The sequence below is a fragment of the Malus sylvestris genome, chromosome 16, assembly GCF_916048215.2.
Source record: "Malus sylvestris chromosome 16, drMalSylv7.2, whole genome shotgun sequence".
NCBI classification, from domain to species: Eukaryota; Viridiplantae; Streptophyta; class Magnoliopsida; order Rosales; family Rosaceae; genus Malus; species Malus sylvestris.
The window spans coordinates 28,737,565-28,751,874 of NC_062275.1; the positions used below are offsets into that span (position 1 = coordinate 28,737,565).

A 14,310-nucleotide genomic window follows, 5' to 3' on the forward strand; every position below is an offset into this window, starting at 1 on the left:
CAAAGTGCATTGAAATTCCGCTTGTAAAACTCCCCTTTTCACTTCTAACCTCTGGATTTAGCCCATCTCTTCTTTCTCCAAAACCTCTGAAAATGTCTGGCCCTTCCGATCGTCGTTTTGACTTAAACTTCCGTGAAGAGGCGGCCCCACCTTCTCCAGATAACATATGGCATCCATCCTTCATATCTCTTACTGGTCCTGTTACCGTTGGGGACTCGGTGATGAAAAATGACGTGACCGCTGCGGTGGTGGCCCGGAACATTGTCACTCCCAAAGATACCAGGCTACTTTCCAGACTATCTGATGATTTGGCTGTTAAGGATTCTCTGGCTCTCAGTGTGCAGTGCACAGGTTCTGTGTCCAATCTGGCCCAACGTCTATTTGCTCGAACCCGTCAAGTTGAATCACTAGTGGCTGAAGTGATGAGTCTCAAGCAGGAGATCAAAGGGCTTAAGCAAGAGAATAAGCAGTTGCACAGGCTAGCGCATGATTATGCTACAAACATGAAGAGGAAGATTGATCAGATGCAAGATTCTGATAGTCAAATTGCTCTTGATCATCAGAGGTTCGTGGGGTTGTTTCAACAGCCTACGCCTTCGACTTCGGGGGTTGTACCGCGGAGTGAAGCTCCAAATGATCAAAATCCACTACCTCCTCCTTTTGTGGCTCCGTTTACTGCTGAGGCTCCGCCCAACTAGCCTTTGTGAAGACCTCTTCTTGTATTATGCTGTGTTTCTTTATTTCCCTGTTTCCTGTTCATTTCCATGAAGTTTAATGTTAAAATCCTTTGCATATTTGTTAATGTTTCAAAATAGAGAACCATACCCAAAAATAATTAAACAAGCAATAATATTGACAATCATGGCAGAATAAATGGGTTGCCTCCCAAGAAGCGCTTGCTTTAACGTCTTCCAGCCGGACGATGCCACATTGATCAACCTTCATGGGTACCCACGGCATAGTGGGTTTTCTCCCCCACATCATGTTCTACAAAGCTCTCGTAGTAAGGCTTCACGCGATGCCCATTCACCTTGAACTCTTGACCTGTTTTGAAACTACGAACTTGGACTGCACCATGAGGAAAAATATTAGTAATAACAAAGGGTACAATCCAACGTGAACGTAGCTTACCCGGAAATAGACGAAGATGAGAATTAAACAACAACACTTTTTGTCCAACAGAGAAGGACTTGGTGCGAATCATCTTGTCATGAAAGGCTTTCGTCTTTTCCTTGTAAAGTCGAGCATTCTCGTAAGCTTCATCCCGTATTTCCTCAAGTTCATTCAATTGAAGCTTACGATGAATTCCCGCCTTATCTACATCCACGTTGAACTTCCTCACGGCCCAATGGGCGTTGTGCTCCAACTCCACAGGTAAGTGACGTGGTTTTCCATACACAAGCCGAAAGGGGGACATTCCTATGGGTGTTTTGTAGGCGGTCCTATAAGCCCACAATGCATCTTCTAACCTCAAGCTCCAATCTTTTCTTGTTGGCCCAACTGTCTTCTCCAGAATCTGTTTTATCTCCCGATTCGACACCTCGGCTTGCCCGCGTGTTTGAGGATGATAAGGTGTCGAAACCCTATGTGTAACGTTGTACTTCTTAAGCAGTGCCTCGATTGTGCGATTACAAAAATGTGAACCTCCATCACTTATAAGAACTTGAGGCATTCCAAACCTAGCAAAAATGTTAGACTTCACAAATTCTGCAACCACTTTGGAATCGTTAGTCCGGGTGGCTTTTGCTTCCACCCATTTGGAAACATAATCCACCGCCAACAAGATATAGAGAAAACCATGTGATGACGGAAAATGACCCATAAAATCAATTCCCCACACATCAAATATTTCAACAAAAAGTATAGGGTTTTGTGGCATTTGATCCTTAGCACTTATATTACCCATTCGTTGACAACGATCACATGTAAGGCAAAATGTCCTAGCATCCCTAAAAATGGTTGGCCAATAAAACCCACATTCTAAGACTTTAAGGGCAGTGCGTTGGGTGCCAAAATGTCCCCCACATGCGTATGAATGACAGAATGTTAAGATAGATTGAAACTCAGATTCATTCACACAACGGCGTACAATCTAATCGGGACAAAATTTCCAAAGGTATGGATCATCCCAAACATACAACCTAGCATCCTTTTTAAGCTTATCACGTTGATTCCTATTAAGTGTGCTAGGGATATGTTTAGACACCAGGAAGTTCACCAAATCTGCATACCAAGGCTCACTTACCTGAATAGACATTAATTGCTCATCGGGGAAGGTTTCAGAAATTGGCGATGCTTCCTCATGCACCATTCGACTTAGGTGGTCAGCCACCACACTCTCCACGCCCTTCTTATCCCGAATCTCAATGTCAAACTCTTGTAGAAGCAACATCCATCAAACTAGTCTAGGCTTGGCCTCCTTTTTCGTGAGCAAATACTTGAGAGCTGCATGATCAGTAAAAATAATAACTTTAGTACCAAGTAAGTATGATCGGAACTTATCTAATGCAAATACCACAGCAAGTAATTCTTTTTCAGTGGTGGAGTAATTTAATTGAGCATCATTTAGTGTCATAGAGGCATAATAAATAACATGAGGTTGTTTGTTCTTTCGCTGCCCCAAAACAGCACCAATCGCATAGTCCGAAGCATCGCACATCAACTCGAATGGAAGGCTCCAATCTGGAGGTGTGATAATGGAAGCCGAAGTAAGAGCTTCTTTTAATTGCTTGAATGCCGTGGAGCATGCATCATCAAACTCAAAAGCCACCTCTTTTTGAAGCAATCAGCATAGTGGTTGTGCAATCTTGGAGAAATCCTTTATGAAATGCCTATAAAAACCTGCGTGACCAAGAAACGAACGAACCTCTCTAACCGAAGTTGGGGAGGGTAAGTGACGAACAAGGTCTACCTTAGATTTATCCACTTCAATGCCTTCTTCAGAAATAATATGTCCTAGAACAATACCTTGCTTAACCATGAAGTGACATTTTTCCCAATTAAGCACAAGATTTGTTTCAATGCAACGTTTCAAAATTAAGGTCAGATCACTCAAGCAATGATCGAATGAATTACCAAACACGCTAAAATCATCCATGAATATCTCAATAATTTTCTCCACATAATCAGAAAAGATACTGATGCGAAATAGATAAGCACACAAATTAAACCCTCTTTTGACAATTGTAGCAAAGTATGTAAGTAGGGATCGTTCTAGACCGGGGATTAGGAGGGATTGCTAAACACTTGAAAACTGATTTAAAAACTTAAAAACAAAGTTTAAAACACTAATTTGGACTCAAAGAATGAAAAACTAAAGTTTAAAACACTAAAACAAAACAAAAACTCAAAACAGCAACTAGAAGACTCAAAACTGTCTAAAAACCACTTTCTGGGCAGTTTTGAGCACCTACACTAATTTGGACGAAATTGGGTGAAAACTTGACTCAAAATACTTAAAAACATAAACCAAAACACTTTCTAACTAAATTAAGACTTCAAAGTAAATGAGGATTTGATTTGGACGAAAATAAATTTGATAAAATAGATTGCAAGGTAAAACAGATTTTGAAAACGTTTTTGGGGTTTTAAATGGATGATGGACTAGTTAGGGGCTCTTTCTCCACACATGACAAGTATGCAAACGACTCAATTTCCAGTTATTCCTTCGTTGAATTATGAATGACAATGCCCCAAATTAACCGTGACATCACTAGTTAATTCTCAAGTTTTCCTTGTGTTATTGGATTGGATGACATCATTCGACAACCCAAAGCATTCCTCAAAAGTTCCCTACATGACATCATAATAAAGATACAATCAAAGATCATTACGTTCAATGAAAACTATAAGCATTGACAAAGTACTTGCAACTATGACATCATGTCACTCATGCTAGGAATTGGACTTAACGCGATCGTGACTAGCGACCTTCACTACATATGAATATAAGTGTGTGACGATTATGTGAAACAACCTTATATTCTAGCAACATATTCATGCAAGCCAATTAAGTGTCGACCCCTAATTAACAAACACAAATAAGTTATTACTCGCACAGTTAAGCCAATTGTATTCACGATTCAAGAACTCATAACTGGAATTTATCAAATCAACTTGCATACATAGTCATGGCTTCGAAATTACCCCTAACCAATAGGGGTTTAGCCACTCATGTTCGTAGCAAAACGAAAGGAAAAGAAATTAAACATTGAAATCATAAAACGAATTACACCTAGAATGCACCAACGATGAAGCTTAAGCATCCAAGAGTCATTCCTTCTTTCTCCTTGCTGCTGCACACGAATGGGTGAGTTTTGGGGGTTATGAATGGTGTAGAATGATGGGTTTATGGCTGGGATAGGTGTATGGGACGGCTAGGGTGGTTTTTGGTCAGAAAATATGGTGAATGGTGAAGGATAGGTGCGGCAGAGAGAGTGGTGATGTTTCTGGCGTGAATGGGACTGAATGGGTGTGTGTGGAATGTTTTGTGGCTGCAACAAGGATGTTTATTTAAAGGGATTAGGAAATTAAAAACCCTAGGCTAATTAGGTAATCAGGAATTAAGTTTAAAGCTTCTAGAATTAAGGAAACAAATCAGAAAATTAAAGGAAAGGGCAAGGGAAATTCGGCTAGGGTTTAAAACACAAAAGGAAGGTGTTTTAAAGCATAAAAACAGGAAATAAGGAAGAGGAAATGCAAAGGGGGGTGCGGCAAGGGTTCAAAAGGGTTCTAGGATTTTGTTTTGTGTCCTAGAATGCTTAGAAAGTCTTCATAATTGCTGAAACTTTTAGGGACAATTAGGAAAAATCAAACCAAAGTAGGAAACCTTGGCTTAACTTTCCTACTTCAAGTAGGAATCCTTGTTGGAGTAGGAATCCTTGTTCTTCTAGGAATCCTCATGTGATTAGGAATCCTTCGTTGATTAGGAATCCTTCGTCGATTAGGAATCCTTCATCGATTAGGAATCCTTCGTCGATTAGGAATCCTCCTTCATGTAAGCACTTTCCTACTTCAACTAGGAAACCTTGTTCAAGTAGGAATCATCATCTTCAAGTCTTCAAATTCGTCCAAACCTTGGCTCCAATTATGTGATAATCATTCCAAGCCCAATTTTGCTCCAAAAAGCTCCAAAATGCATCTTCTTGCATCCTTTGGCCTTAAAACCTGAAAACACATGAAACTAGCTTAAAAGACTACTTTAACTAAGAAAACACCATGGAAATGCATAAGAACTAGCTAACTAAGGCGCATAAATATGCTCCTATCAGATACTCACCATGCATCGTTGAAATGTCGCAGGGGCATTGCACAAACCAAATGGCATGCGCCTGTATGCAAAGGTGCCAAAGGGGCACGTGAACGTTGTCTTTTCTTGGTCCTCCGGAGCTATCACAATTTGGTTATATCCGGAATATCCATCGAGAAAGCAATAAAATTGATAACCGGCTAACCTTTCTAACATTTGGTCCAAGAATGGCAACGGAAAGTGATCCTTCCTTGTCATGGCATTTAACTTCCTGTAATCAATACAAACACGCCAACCGGTCACCACACGGGTGGGTACAAGCTCTTGTTCTTCATTCTTCACCACCGTGACTCCGGACTTCTTTGGAACAACCTGCACGGGAGACACCCAACGACTATTAGAAATAGGGTATATAACACCACAATCAAGCAATTTTATAACCTCCTTCTTTACTACTTCCAACATGGGTGGATTAAGGCGACGTTGAGCCTCCCGAGATGGCTTAGCTCCCTCCTCCAAAAGGATGCGATGCATGCACGTGGTGGGACTAATGCCTTTGATATCCGCCAAGGTCCATCCAATGGCAGATTTGTGCTCCTTTAACACCCTTATCAACTTGTCCTCTTCTTGGGCCGTGAGTGAGCTAGATATGATGACGGGTAATGTCTGATCTTCTCCCAAGAAAACATACTTCAAGTGACAAGGTAATGGCTTCAACTCCAGTGTAGGTGGCTGCACAATTGATGGAAGTAACTTTTTAGCCAAAACCGAATCTAAAATTGAGAGTGGAGACTTACCAGATTGTGAGGGTAACGACGCGAGGGCCGCGACCATTTCAAATACTTCACCACAAGGGGGCACGTCAATATGATCAGATTCCATGCCGTGGGTTGCAAGGATTCCCCCACCCTCATTTCTTGCTCCTATGCCGTGCACTAAGGCTATTTCAAGTGCATCGTCGTTCATTCGATCCAAATGTACATGTGCCAAAGAATCAACAATGTCAATAGCAAAACAAGAATGGTTCTCAATTGGATATTTAATGGTTTCAGAAAGATTAAAACGAATAATGTCCCCATCAAACTCCATGGTCAATGTTCCCATGAACACGTCTATCTTTGTTCTCGCTGTTTTCATGAATGGTCGGCCTAACAAGATTGGCAATGATGGAGCATGGCTCGAATCTTCCATTTCTAAGACATAAAAATCTGCAGGAAAGATAAGATGATTGACCTGCACTAAAACATCCTCAAGGACTCCCTTGGGATATGCGTTAGAACGATCGGCCAATTGAATTATAACACCATCCTGTTTTAACTCACCAAGGTTCATTGATGCATAAATGGAATATGGCATAACATTAATAGAAGCACCTAGATCTAACATGCATTGTTCAAATCTAGTGTTTCCAATTATGCATGGGATAGTAAAGCTCCCTGGATCCTTACACTTTGGAGGTAACTTTCGTTGCAAAACCGCGGATACATTTTCACTTACTTTCACAACTTCTTTAGTTGAAATTCTTTTCCTAGTTGTGCATAACTCTTTTAAAAACTTTGCATACCTGGGCACTTGCTTAATAGTATCAAGTAAAGGAATGTTTACTTGGACTTTTCGAAAGGTATCCAAAATGTCCTTTTCGCTTTCTTCCTTCTTCGATTGTGCAAATCTGCGAGGGAAAGGAATATTTGGCAGATTAGTGTTCGAAATCACAACATTTGGGACAATCTTACCTGGGGTGGGCGGATGGGAGGTCTTAGATGGTTGCGGCATGGGTGATGCTACCCTTGCCGTGGGGTAAGTTTGCTCATCTTCTTCAATTTGTATCTTCTCATCTTCCTTGTTTCTCACTTCTTTTCCACTTCTTAGTGTGATAGCTTTTGCAGATTCGAAACCACCATTGGGATTGACCACCGTAGTGCTTGGTAACTTACCATTTTCACGGAATTGTCCCAAAAACTCGGCCATTTGGCCCATTTGCTTCTTTAGCTCATTAACTTCCTTTGCTTGGTTCTGCATTCCCTGCGCCAGTGTGGTTAGTAACTGATATGTTTTATCGTCATTCATAGACGTACCTGTGTTGGGTTGGGATGATTGTTGATAGGAGCATATTCATGCTACTTAATTGGCTTGTTCTCGTGCATTTAGGTTGTGTTTACTTAGCTATTTTAGTGTTTAAAGTCACTTTTGTGTGTTTTCAGGTTCTAAGGTCAAAGTGTGCAAAAAGAAGCAAATTGGAGCCTTTTGGAGCAAAAGGAATGGATGAATTGAAGTCTTGAAGAAAGTTGGTTTCATAATATGCCCAACAAATATTTTTTTTTTTTTTTTTTTTTTTTTTTTAAAGCAATAGCAAGCAAAGTAATGAAATTGAAAACAAAGATACATAAATTTAGATATTGAAAACAAAGAATGAAAACACCTAGAAACGCTCCAACAATCCAATGTCTTGAATGGCAAGCACGTTCAAGGGTCTCCTTCCTTCTTCTTTTCTGCGGCACAAAGGATGGGTGATGGTTTTTGTGGTGATTTGTGGTGGTGGATGGATATAGGTTAGTTATGGTGAAGGGTGGAATCCCCAAAAGCTGCTGCAAGGGTCTTTATTTATAGGGCAAGGAAGGGCTACGAATTTGAAGTAGTTTTAGGGAAGGATTTAGCTTTCCAAATCCCCAAGAAAACCTAACAGAAATTAATGAATTTAGGAGAGGAAAATATATGGCAGATTTGAAGGAAAAGAGGTAAATAATTGTGGCAGAGAAAAGGAAAGTGAATAGAGGTCAGAAATTTGAAGGAAAAAGGGAAGGTAAGTGCAGGAATTAAAGAGAAAAAGAAGGGAAATTCGGCAGAGATTTTAGGGCAGATTTTAGGAATGTGTTTTGGGTCACAAAATAGGTAAGAACCTCTCCCCTTGTGTGGCAAGGCTTTAGAACAAAGGGGAATGTAATTTTGGGTCAGAAAATAGGTAAGGAGATGAGGTAGGGTGCAGAAAGGATGGAAGAAACAAAAGGGGAATGTGAATTAAAATCAGAAAATAGGAAAGGAGAGGATCCCATGTGCGGCAAGGATTAGGGATAGGTCTAGGTCTCCTAAAATCATATAATTAAGTGTCCTAAATGATTTAGGAACCCCTTTTGTGGCTGGAACATATGTGACTTAGGATTAGGAAAGTGTAGAGCCAAAGATGGAAACCTTCACAAATGGAAACCTCCAAGAATAGAAACTTCCAACTTTAGAAACTTTGGCTTCCAATTTTGAACTCTTCATTCTTCATTTGTCTTGAATCCAATTCTTCACATCTTCATTCAATCCTAAGCTCATTTGATCTTCAATTTCGTCCATCTTCTTAGCTCCAAGCATGTGCAATCCATTTGATGCCCAAAACTGCTCCAAAAGGCTCCAAAATACACTTCTTTGCCACTTTAAACCATTGGACCTACAAACACACGAAAATAGCTTAAAATACTAAAATAACTACGAACTAACAACGTAAATGCACAAGAACAAGCTAACTAAGTGGCATAAATATGCTCCTATCAAATACCCCCACACTTAGCTTTTGCTAGTCCTCGAGCAAAACAAAAGAAACAAAAGAAACAAAACACACTCTAGACCTTCCAACAATTGTCTTAGGGATTTCCAATGCACATGACATGTTAAAAATTGTTATCCCCATAGATTTTAGTCATCTTTACACATGAGCACATACTTAATCATAGTCACCACTTACTAGTTCACAATTAACCAATTAAAACGATGTTCTGAATGTAGTAACATGCCTTAGAGAATTCGCTCAATTCCTTACAAGATATGCACTCTATTTTCACTCAGATTTTCTAACTACACACCCTATACTAGTTATATGTGAGAGGATTGATGTAGATATGAAAACGAATGCTCACATATATGTATCACAAAGAACGCAATTTCTAGAGTTAAGAAGCATGTTTAGATATGATCTCATGAATGGAATGCTACTACTTAGATGCGAGAACCAATGACACCATATGCTCATACCAAATTCAAACTCCACAAATTGAAATACACAACACTCAAGATAGAAGTTAAGGGTTGTAACGGGGCTTGGGGTATTGGTTAACAAAGAAAGGATAGGGAAAACAAACGTTCTTTAAGCATTAGTAAGCAAAGTAGTGAAATTGAGACTTAGAATTCACTTAGATTGCAGAAATTAACTTTAAAACACAAGGGAAAGATTTAGACAACTCCTTAGGGCCGAATTCATTGTTTTGGACCCTTACTTCAACAAACAATACTTTGGAACTCTTTTTCACATCTTTTCAACTCTTTTTTCATACTTTTCACACTTTTTTCTTCATTTTTTTCTTTTTCCACGAATTTTTTCTTTTCTTTTCTTTCCACACGTGCCTATGGCACACAAAATCACAAAAGAAATACTTCCCCCACACTTGTTTTCTGCCAACATAAATCAAAAGGAATTCAATTTGAATCATGCTTTACTATGCTTTAAGAACAAGGGTATGGATGGTCCTAATCTAGGCTAGGTGAGGAAAACATGGGTTAACAAAGAATAGGCTAAACAAGGCTCAACGGGGTTAAAAACCTACAAAACATATTAACAGAGGGGATTTACGGCTTTTTGGCTATGGTGGTGGTCACTACACAACTTTATCTTGAATATGTGTTATGCAATTCAATGACATGCTTTGAATGAAATGGGCATGAGTTCTAGCATTTGGAACTAAATGATGAAACGCCTTCTAAGTAGCAACCAAGCAAGGAATAATGAGATCATGCAACGACTTAGAAAACAAAGAATGCACAGATTTTAACTCTCCAAATAAACGTTTAGGCTACACTGTTTGAAATGGTACCAGGCATATCGATTTAGGTTGATAAAGATTGAAACTTTTAGCAAAGGTTTGAAGAAATTTGTTTTTTCAAGAGAGAAGAGGAAGAGCAAAAGTCACTGTATTTTCCATATATTCAAAAGACAAAAATACAAAGACTATATTTATCACAGCCGGTCTAAAAACAGATCCTACATCTAGGGACCTAGAACTCCATTCCGGCCATTAATAGTCATCGGAGGATATCATCCATCCACTTGGAAGAAGATGGGTAAGCTCAGTACAAATACAAAGATAGGTACACCAGTTGTAATCTTTCTAAAACTAGTAAAAGAAACTAGCCGTTGAAAATTAATGGTTCCCTCTAATTTTGGTAAAACCTTCATTTCTTCACACTTTTGATTTCATCTGCAGGATTAACCATTTCCATTTCCTCCGACTTTAAGGCTGCTGAAAGCTCTCTCAGTACCTGTATATTTCTCTCTTTCATCATGCAGGTCTTCTATTTTATCATAGACCTTCACTGAAGCTAAGACTTCCTCAACTCTAATAGTGTCCAGATCTCTGGTTTCTTCAATGATTGACACTATAGACTTATATCTCCTACCTAGACTCATCAACAACTTTTGAACAATTCTTTTCTCTGTTACATCTTCTCCTAGAGATTTCAAGTTGTTTACTATTTCAAAGAACCGAGCCAGGTAGTCATCCAAAGATTCAACATCATTCATCCTTAGATATTCAAAATCAGCTCTAATGGCTTGTAATTTCACAGCTCTTACCTTTTTATCTCCTCTGAACTCTCTTCTCAGGATTTCCCAGGCACCCTTTGTAGTCTTCTCATTTCGGATTCTGGGAAAAAGTTCGTCAGTGATTGCTCCTTGAATGAGGCTTAGAGCCTTGGCATTCTTGATCTTTTCCTCCTTTGAAACAACTAGTTTTTCAACTGGAATATGCTCTGACTCGCTTTCTTCTTCTTCCTCAGAGGTTTCCTCTCTGGTTGTTTGTTGTCCAGCAAGACCAACTTCAACCACATCCCATAGGTCGTATGCTATGAGAATGGTTTCCATTTTTACGGACCAAAAATCGTAGTTTGATCCATTAAATTGTGGTGTTCGTAAATCACCACCGGAGGAGCTTGATCCAGCCATCTTCTCAGGTAGCACAGCACGAATGGTTATAAAGGTACCACCTTTAACCCTTTCTGAATTTTTTTATCTTCACAGAATCACGCCCCTTCTTCGAAATCAGAACCGGAGCTCTGATACCATGTTTGAAATGGTACCAGGCATATCGATTTAGGTTGATAAAGATTGAAACTTTTAGCAAAGGTTTGAAGAAATTTGTTTTTTCAAGAGAGAAGAGGAAGAGCAAAAGTCACTGTATTTTCCATATATTCAAAAGACAAAAATACAAAGACTATATTTATCACAGCCGGTCTAAAAACAGATCCTACATCTAGGGACCTAGAACTCCATTCCGGCCATTAATAGTCATCGGAGGATATCATCCATCCACTTGGAAGAAGATGGGTAAGCTCAGTACAAATACAAAGATAGGTACACCAGCTGTAATCTTTCTAAAACTAGTAAAAGAAACTAGCCGTTGAAAATTAATGGTTCCCTCTAATTTTGGTAAAACCTTCATTTCTTCACACTTTTGATTTCATCTGCAGGATTAACTTCTGCAGGTTAATTCTAAAGCTAGGATGCAGCTTAGTTCTCAACATCTCACAAGGTTGTAGCGATAATTCGAGTTCCTTCCTTCAAGCATGTTACACAAACTGATTTTTCCTTTATGATTGCATGTGAATTCATAAGTTATAACCACAACCAAGCATAAACAAAGAGTAAATCAAACTTTCATCTATGTTAATCACTCTCTTTAACAGTCATGCAATTAAAAACCAAATCCTCATCATTGTGTTGGAAGGTACCCTAAGACACAAACAAACACACAAAAACAACTCTTTTTGGGTTTTTAAAACAAATTTTTCAAATTTTTATGTGATTTTCGGATTTTTACTTCAAAACACCCTAAAACACACCAAAACAGCTTAAAAACACTTAAAAACAGCAAGGAACAAGTCTATAAGTAAAGGGTGATAAAATCCCACGAATTTGCATCAAAAACACTTATTTACCCCCCCCCCCCAACACTTAAATCAAACATTGTCCTCAATGTTTCAACCATAAACTCACACAAAACACAAAGAAACACACAAACAGCAAGTTAAAAACAAAACTGGCAGATTAGAAACAAGCAACAAAGTGAAGGGTTTTAGAAACTCAAATCTGGTTGTTAGAGCAATTCCTAGGTCCCACGGCATGGATTTGTTCTTTGAACGGACGATGGTACTTGAAATGAACCGGCATTGGTTTAGATTCTAGTGTAGGTACCTGATTCATCAAAATCAGCAAGTTAGTATAAAATGTAATGGAAATTGGAGAAGATGACTTACTTGCTTTGTCCGACAAGAACTCAATGAAAAACACCACTCCTTTGAAAGTTTCAGGGATATTGGACTTGGCCAGATTTACTATGATGGTTGTGACTTGTCCAATGTCATCAAATTCAACTTCTTTGGGCTTTGTTGTTTCAAATTTGTCCTCTTTGATGAAGTCTTGACATTCTTTAGCCACTACTTTCTCTTGAATCATTCTTCTTGGGAAACAAAGGCCTTTGAAATATTCAACACGATCTAGAACTTGCTTTGTTGCACCAAGAATTGGAATATCCTTTTTGCACCTTTGGAAGAGCTTCCACAATGTCTTTTTCACTCTCTTCTTGCTTGGGAATGAAAAACCTGCTAGGAAAAGGGACATTGGGAGGAATAACATTAGAATGAAATGAAATTGGGACGTCCTTACTTGTGGTGGGTGGGTTAGAAGGCTTAGGGGGTTGCGGCAAGGGTTGTTCTACCCTTGCCGTGTGTATGTCTTCTTCCTCCTCCTCAATCAGCAGCTCCTCATCCACTTCTAGGCAATGTTTGGACGTTTTTAGGTCAGCTCCAAACTCCATAGCACTTCCCAAAGTGATAGCATAATGGATTTCAAAATCTTCCTTCGAATTTTCAATAGTTGAGTTGGAAACTTCACTTTGCTCTTGAATTTGTGCCATGAACTCCATAATCTGCCCAATATGCTTCTCCAATTCACCCGTCTTCTTGGTTTGAATTGGCATCTCTTTGTTTCGATTTTCTACTTCCTGGTACAAAGAGGTGAGTAACTTATTAAACATATCATTATCCAAAGACGTACCTGAATTGAATTGGGCAAATTGTTGTGATGGATGTGATAGTTCATATGGCCAATGATAGAACTCCTCTTCTTGCTGCCAATATCCACCTTGTTGATCCTCCTTGGCTTGATTTTGTGAGCCCTGCAACAAAGAATTTAATTCATTAAGAATTTGATTATAATCTATTGACGAACCTAAATTTGATTGAGCATATTGTATATGAGGTTGTGGTGGCTGCATATGTCTTGAATAGAACTCTTCATATGGCTGCCAATATGCTTTGTGTTGAACTTGTTGAGCTTCCCACCACATAGAGTTTGAATGATCACTCCAATCGCTTTGTGGATATAGATTGGCTTGGTATCCTTGCCTATAAGACGCACCAAATGTAGGGACACTGTGCATTGTGGTCCTTTCGGCAATCTGTGACAATTGAGAAGTAAGATTTGCTAATTGAGCTTGAATGCTAGCAAAATCCATGTCTTACTTCTCTAGTACCTAAAATCAAAGAAAGAGAACTAAATCAAATATAAAAAGTAACACACAACAAGGAAAACAAAATTAAGTCAGAAATTAAAACAGAAACAAACTCAACAAAAAGAAAAGAACCAAGGGATTAGCAAAGTTGCTAATCCCCGGCAACGGCGCCAAAAATTTGATGCGTTATAAACTAACACACAAATTAAACCCTCTTGTTGTCAAATTGTAGTAAAGATGCAAGTAGGGATCGTTCTGGACCGGGGATTAGGAGGGCTTGCTAAAACCTCTAAACTGACTTAGAAACACAAAAATAAACTTAAAAACACTTAACAAGACTCACAAGACTCAAATCAAACTTAAAAGACTCAAAACAGCACAAAACAATGAAATTGACTCAAATCTGCCAACTAGAGTAAATTTGGACGAAAATTGGTTTTAACTTGACTCAAGACACTTAAAAACACAAACCAAAACAGATTTTAACTAAACTAACACTTCAAAGTAAAGGGGATTGGGTTT

At 38.9% G+C, this 14,310-nt stretch overlaps 1 protein-coding gene across 1 annotated transcript; it reads right to left on the bottom strand.

The window, feature by feature from the left end:
- Window positions 1-10,487: 10,487 nt before the first annotated feature.
- On the bottom strand, window positions 10,488-11,222 carry LOC126609264 (uncharacterized). Its single transcript, XM_050277227.1, has one exon. It carries the CDS (start codon window positions 11,220-11,222, stop codon window positions 10,488-10,490), a length of 735 nt encoding a protein of 244 aa, XP_050133184.1.
- Between the last annotated feature and the right edge of the window lie 3,088 nt (window positions 11,223-14,310).

Coding starts and splice junctions, on each gene's coding strand:
- LOC126609264 (XM_050277227.1), bottom strand. CDS start 11,222: ATGGCTGGATCAAGCTCCTCCGGTGGTGATTTACGAACACCACAATTT.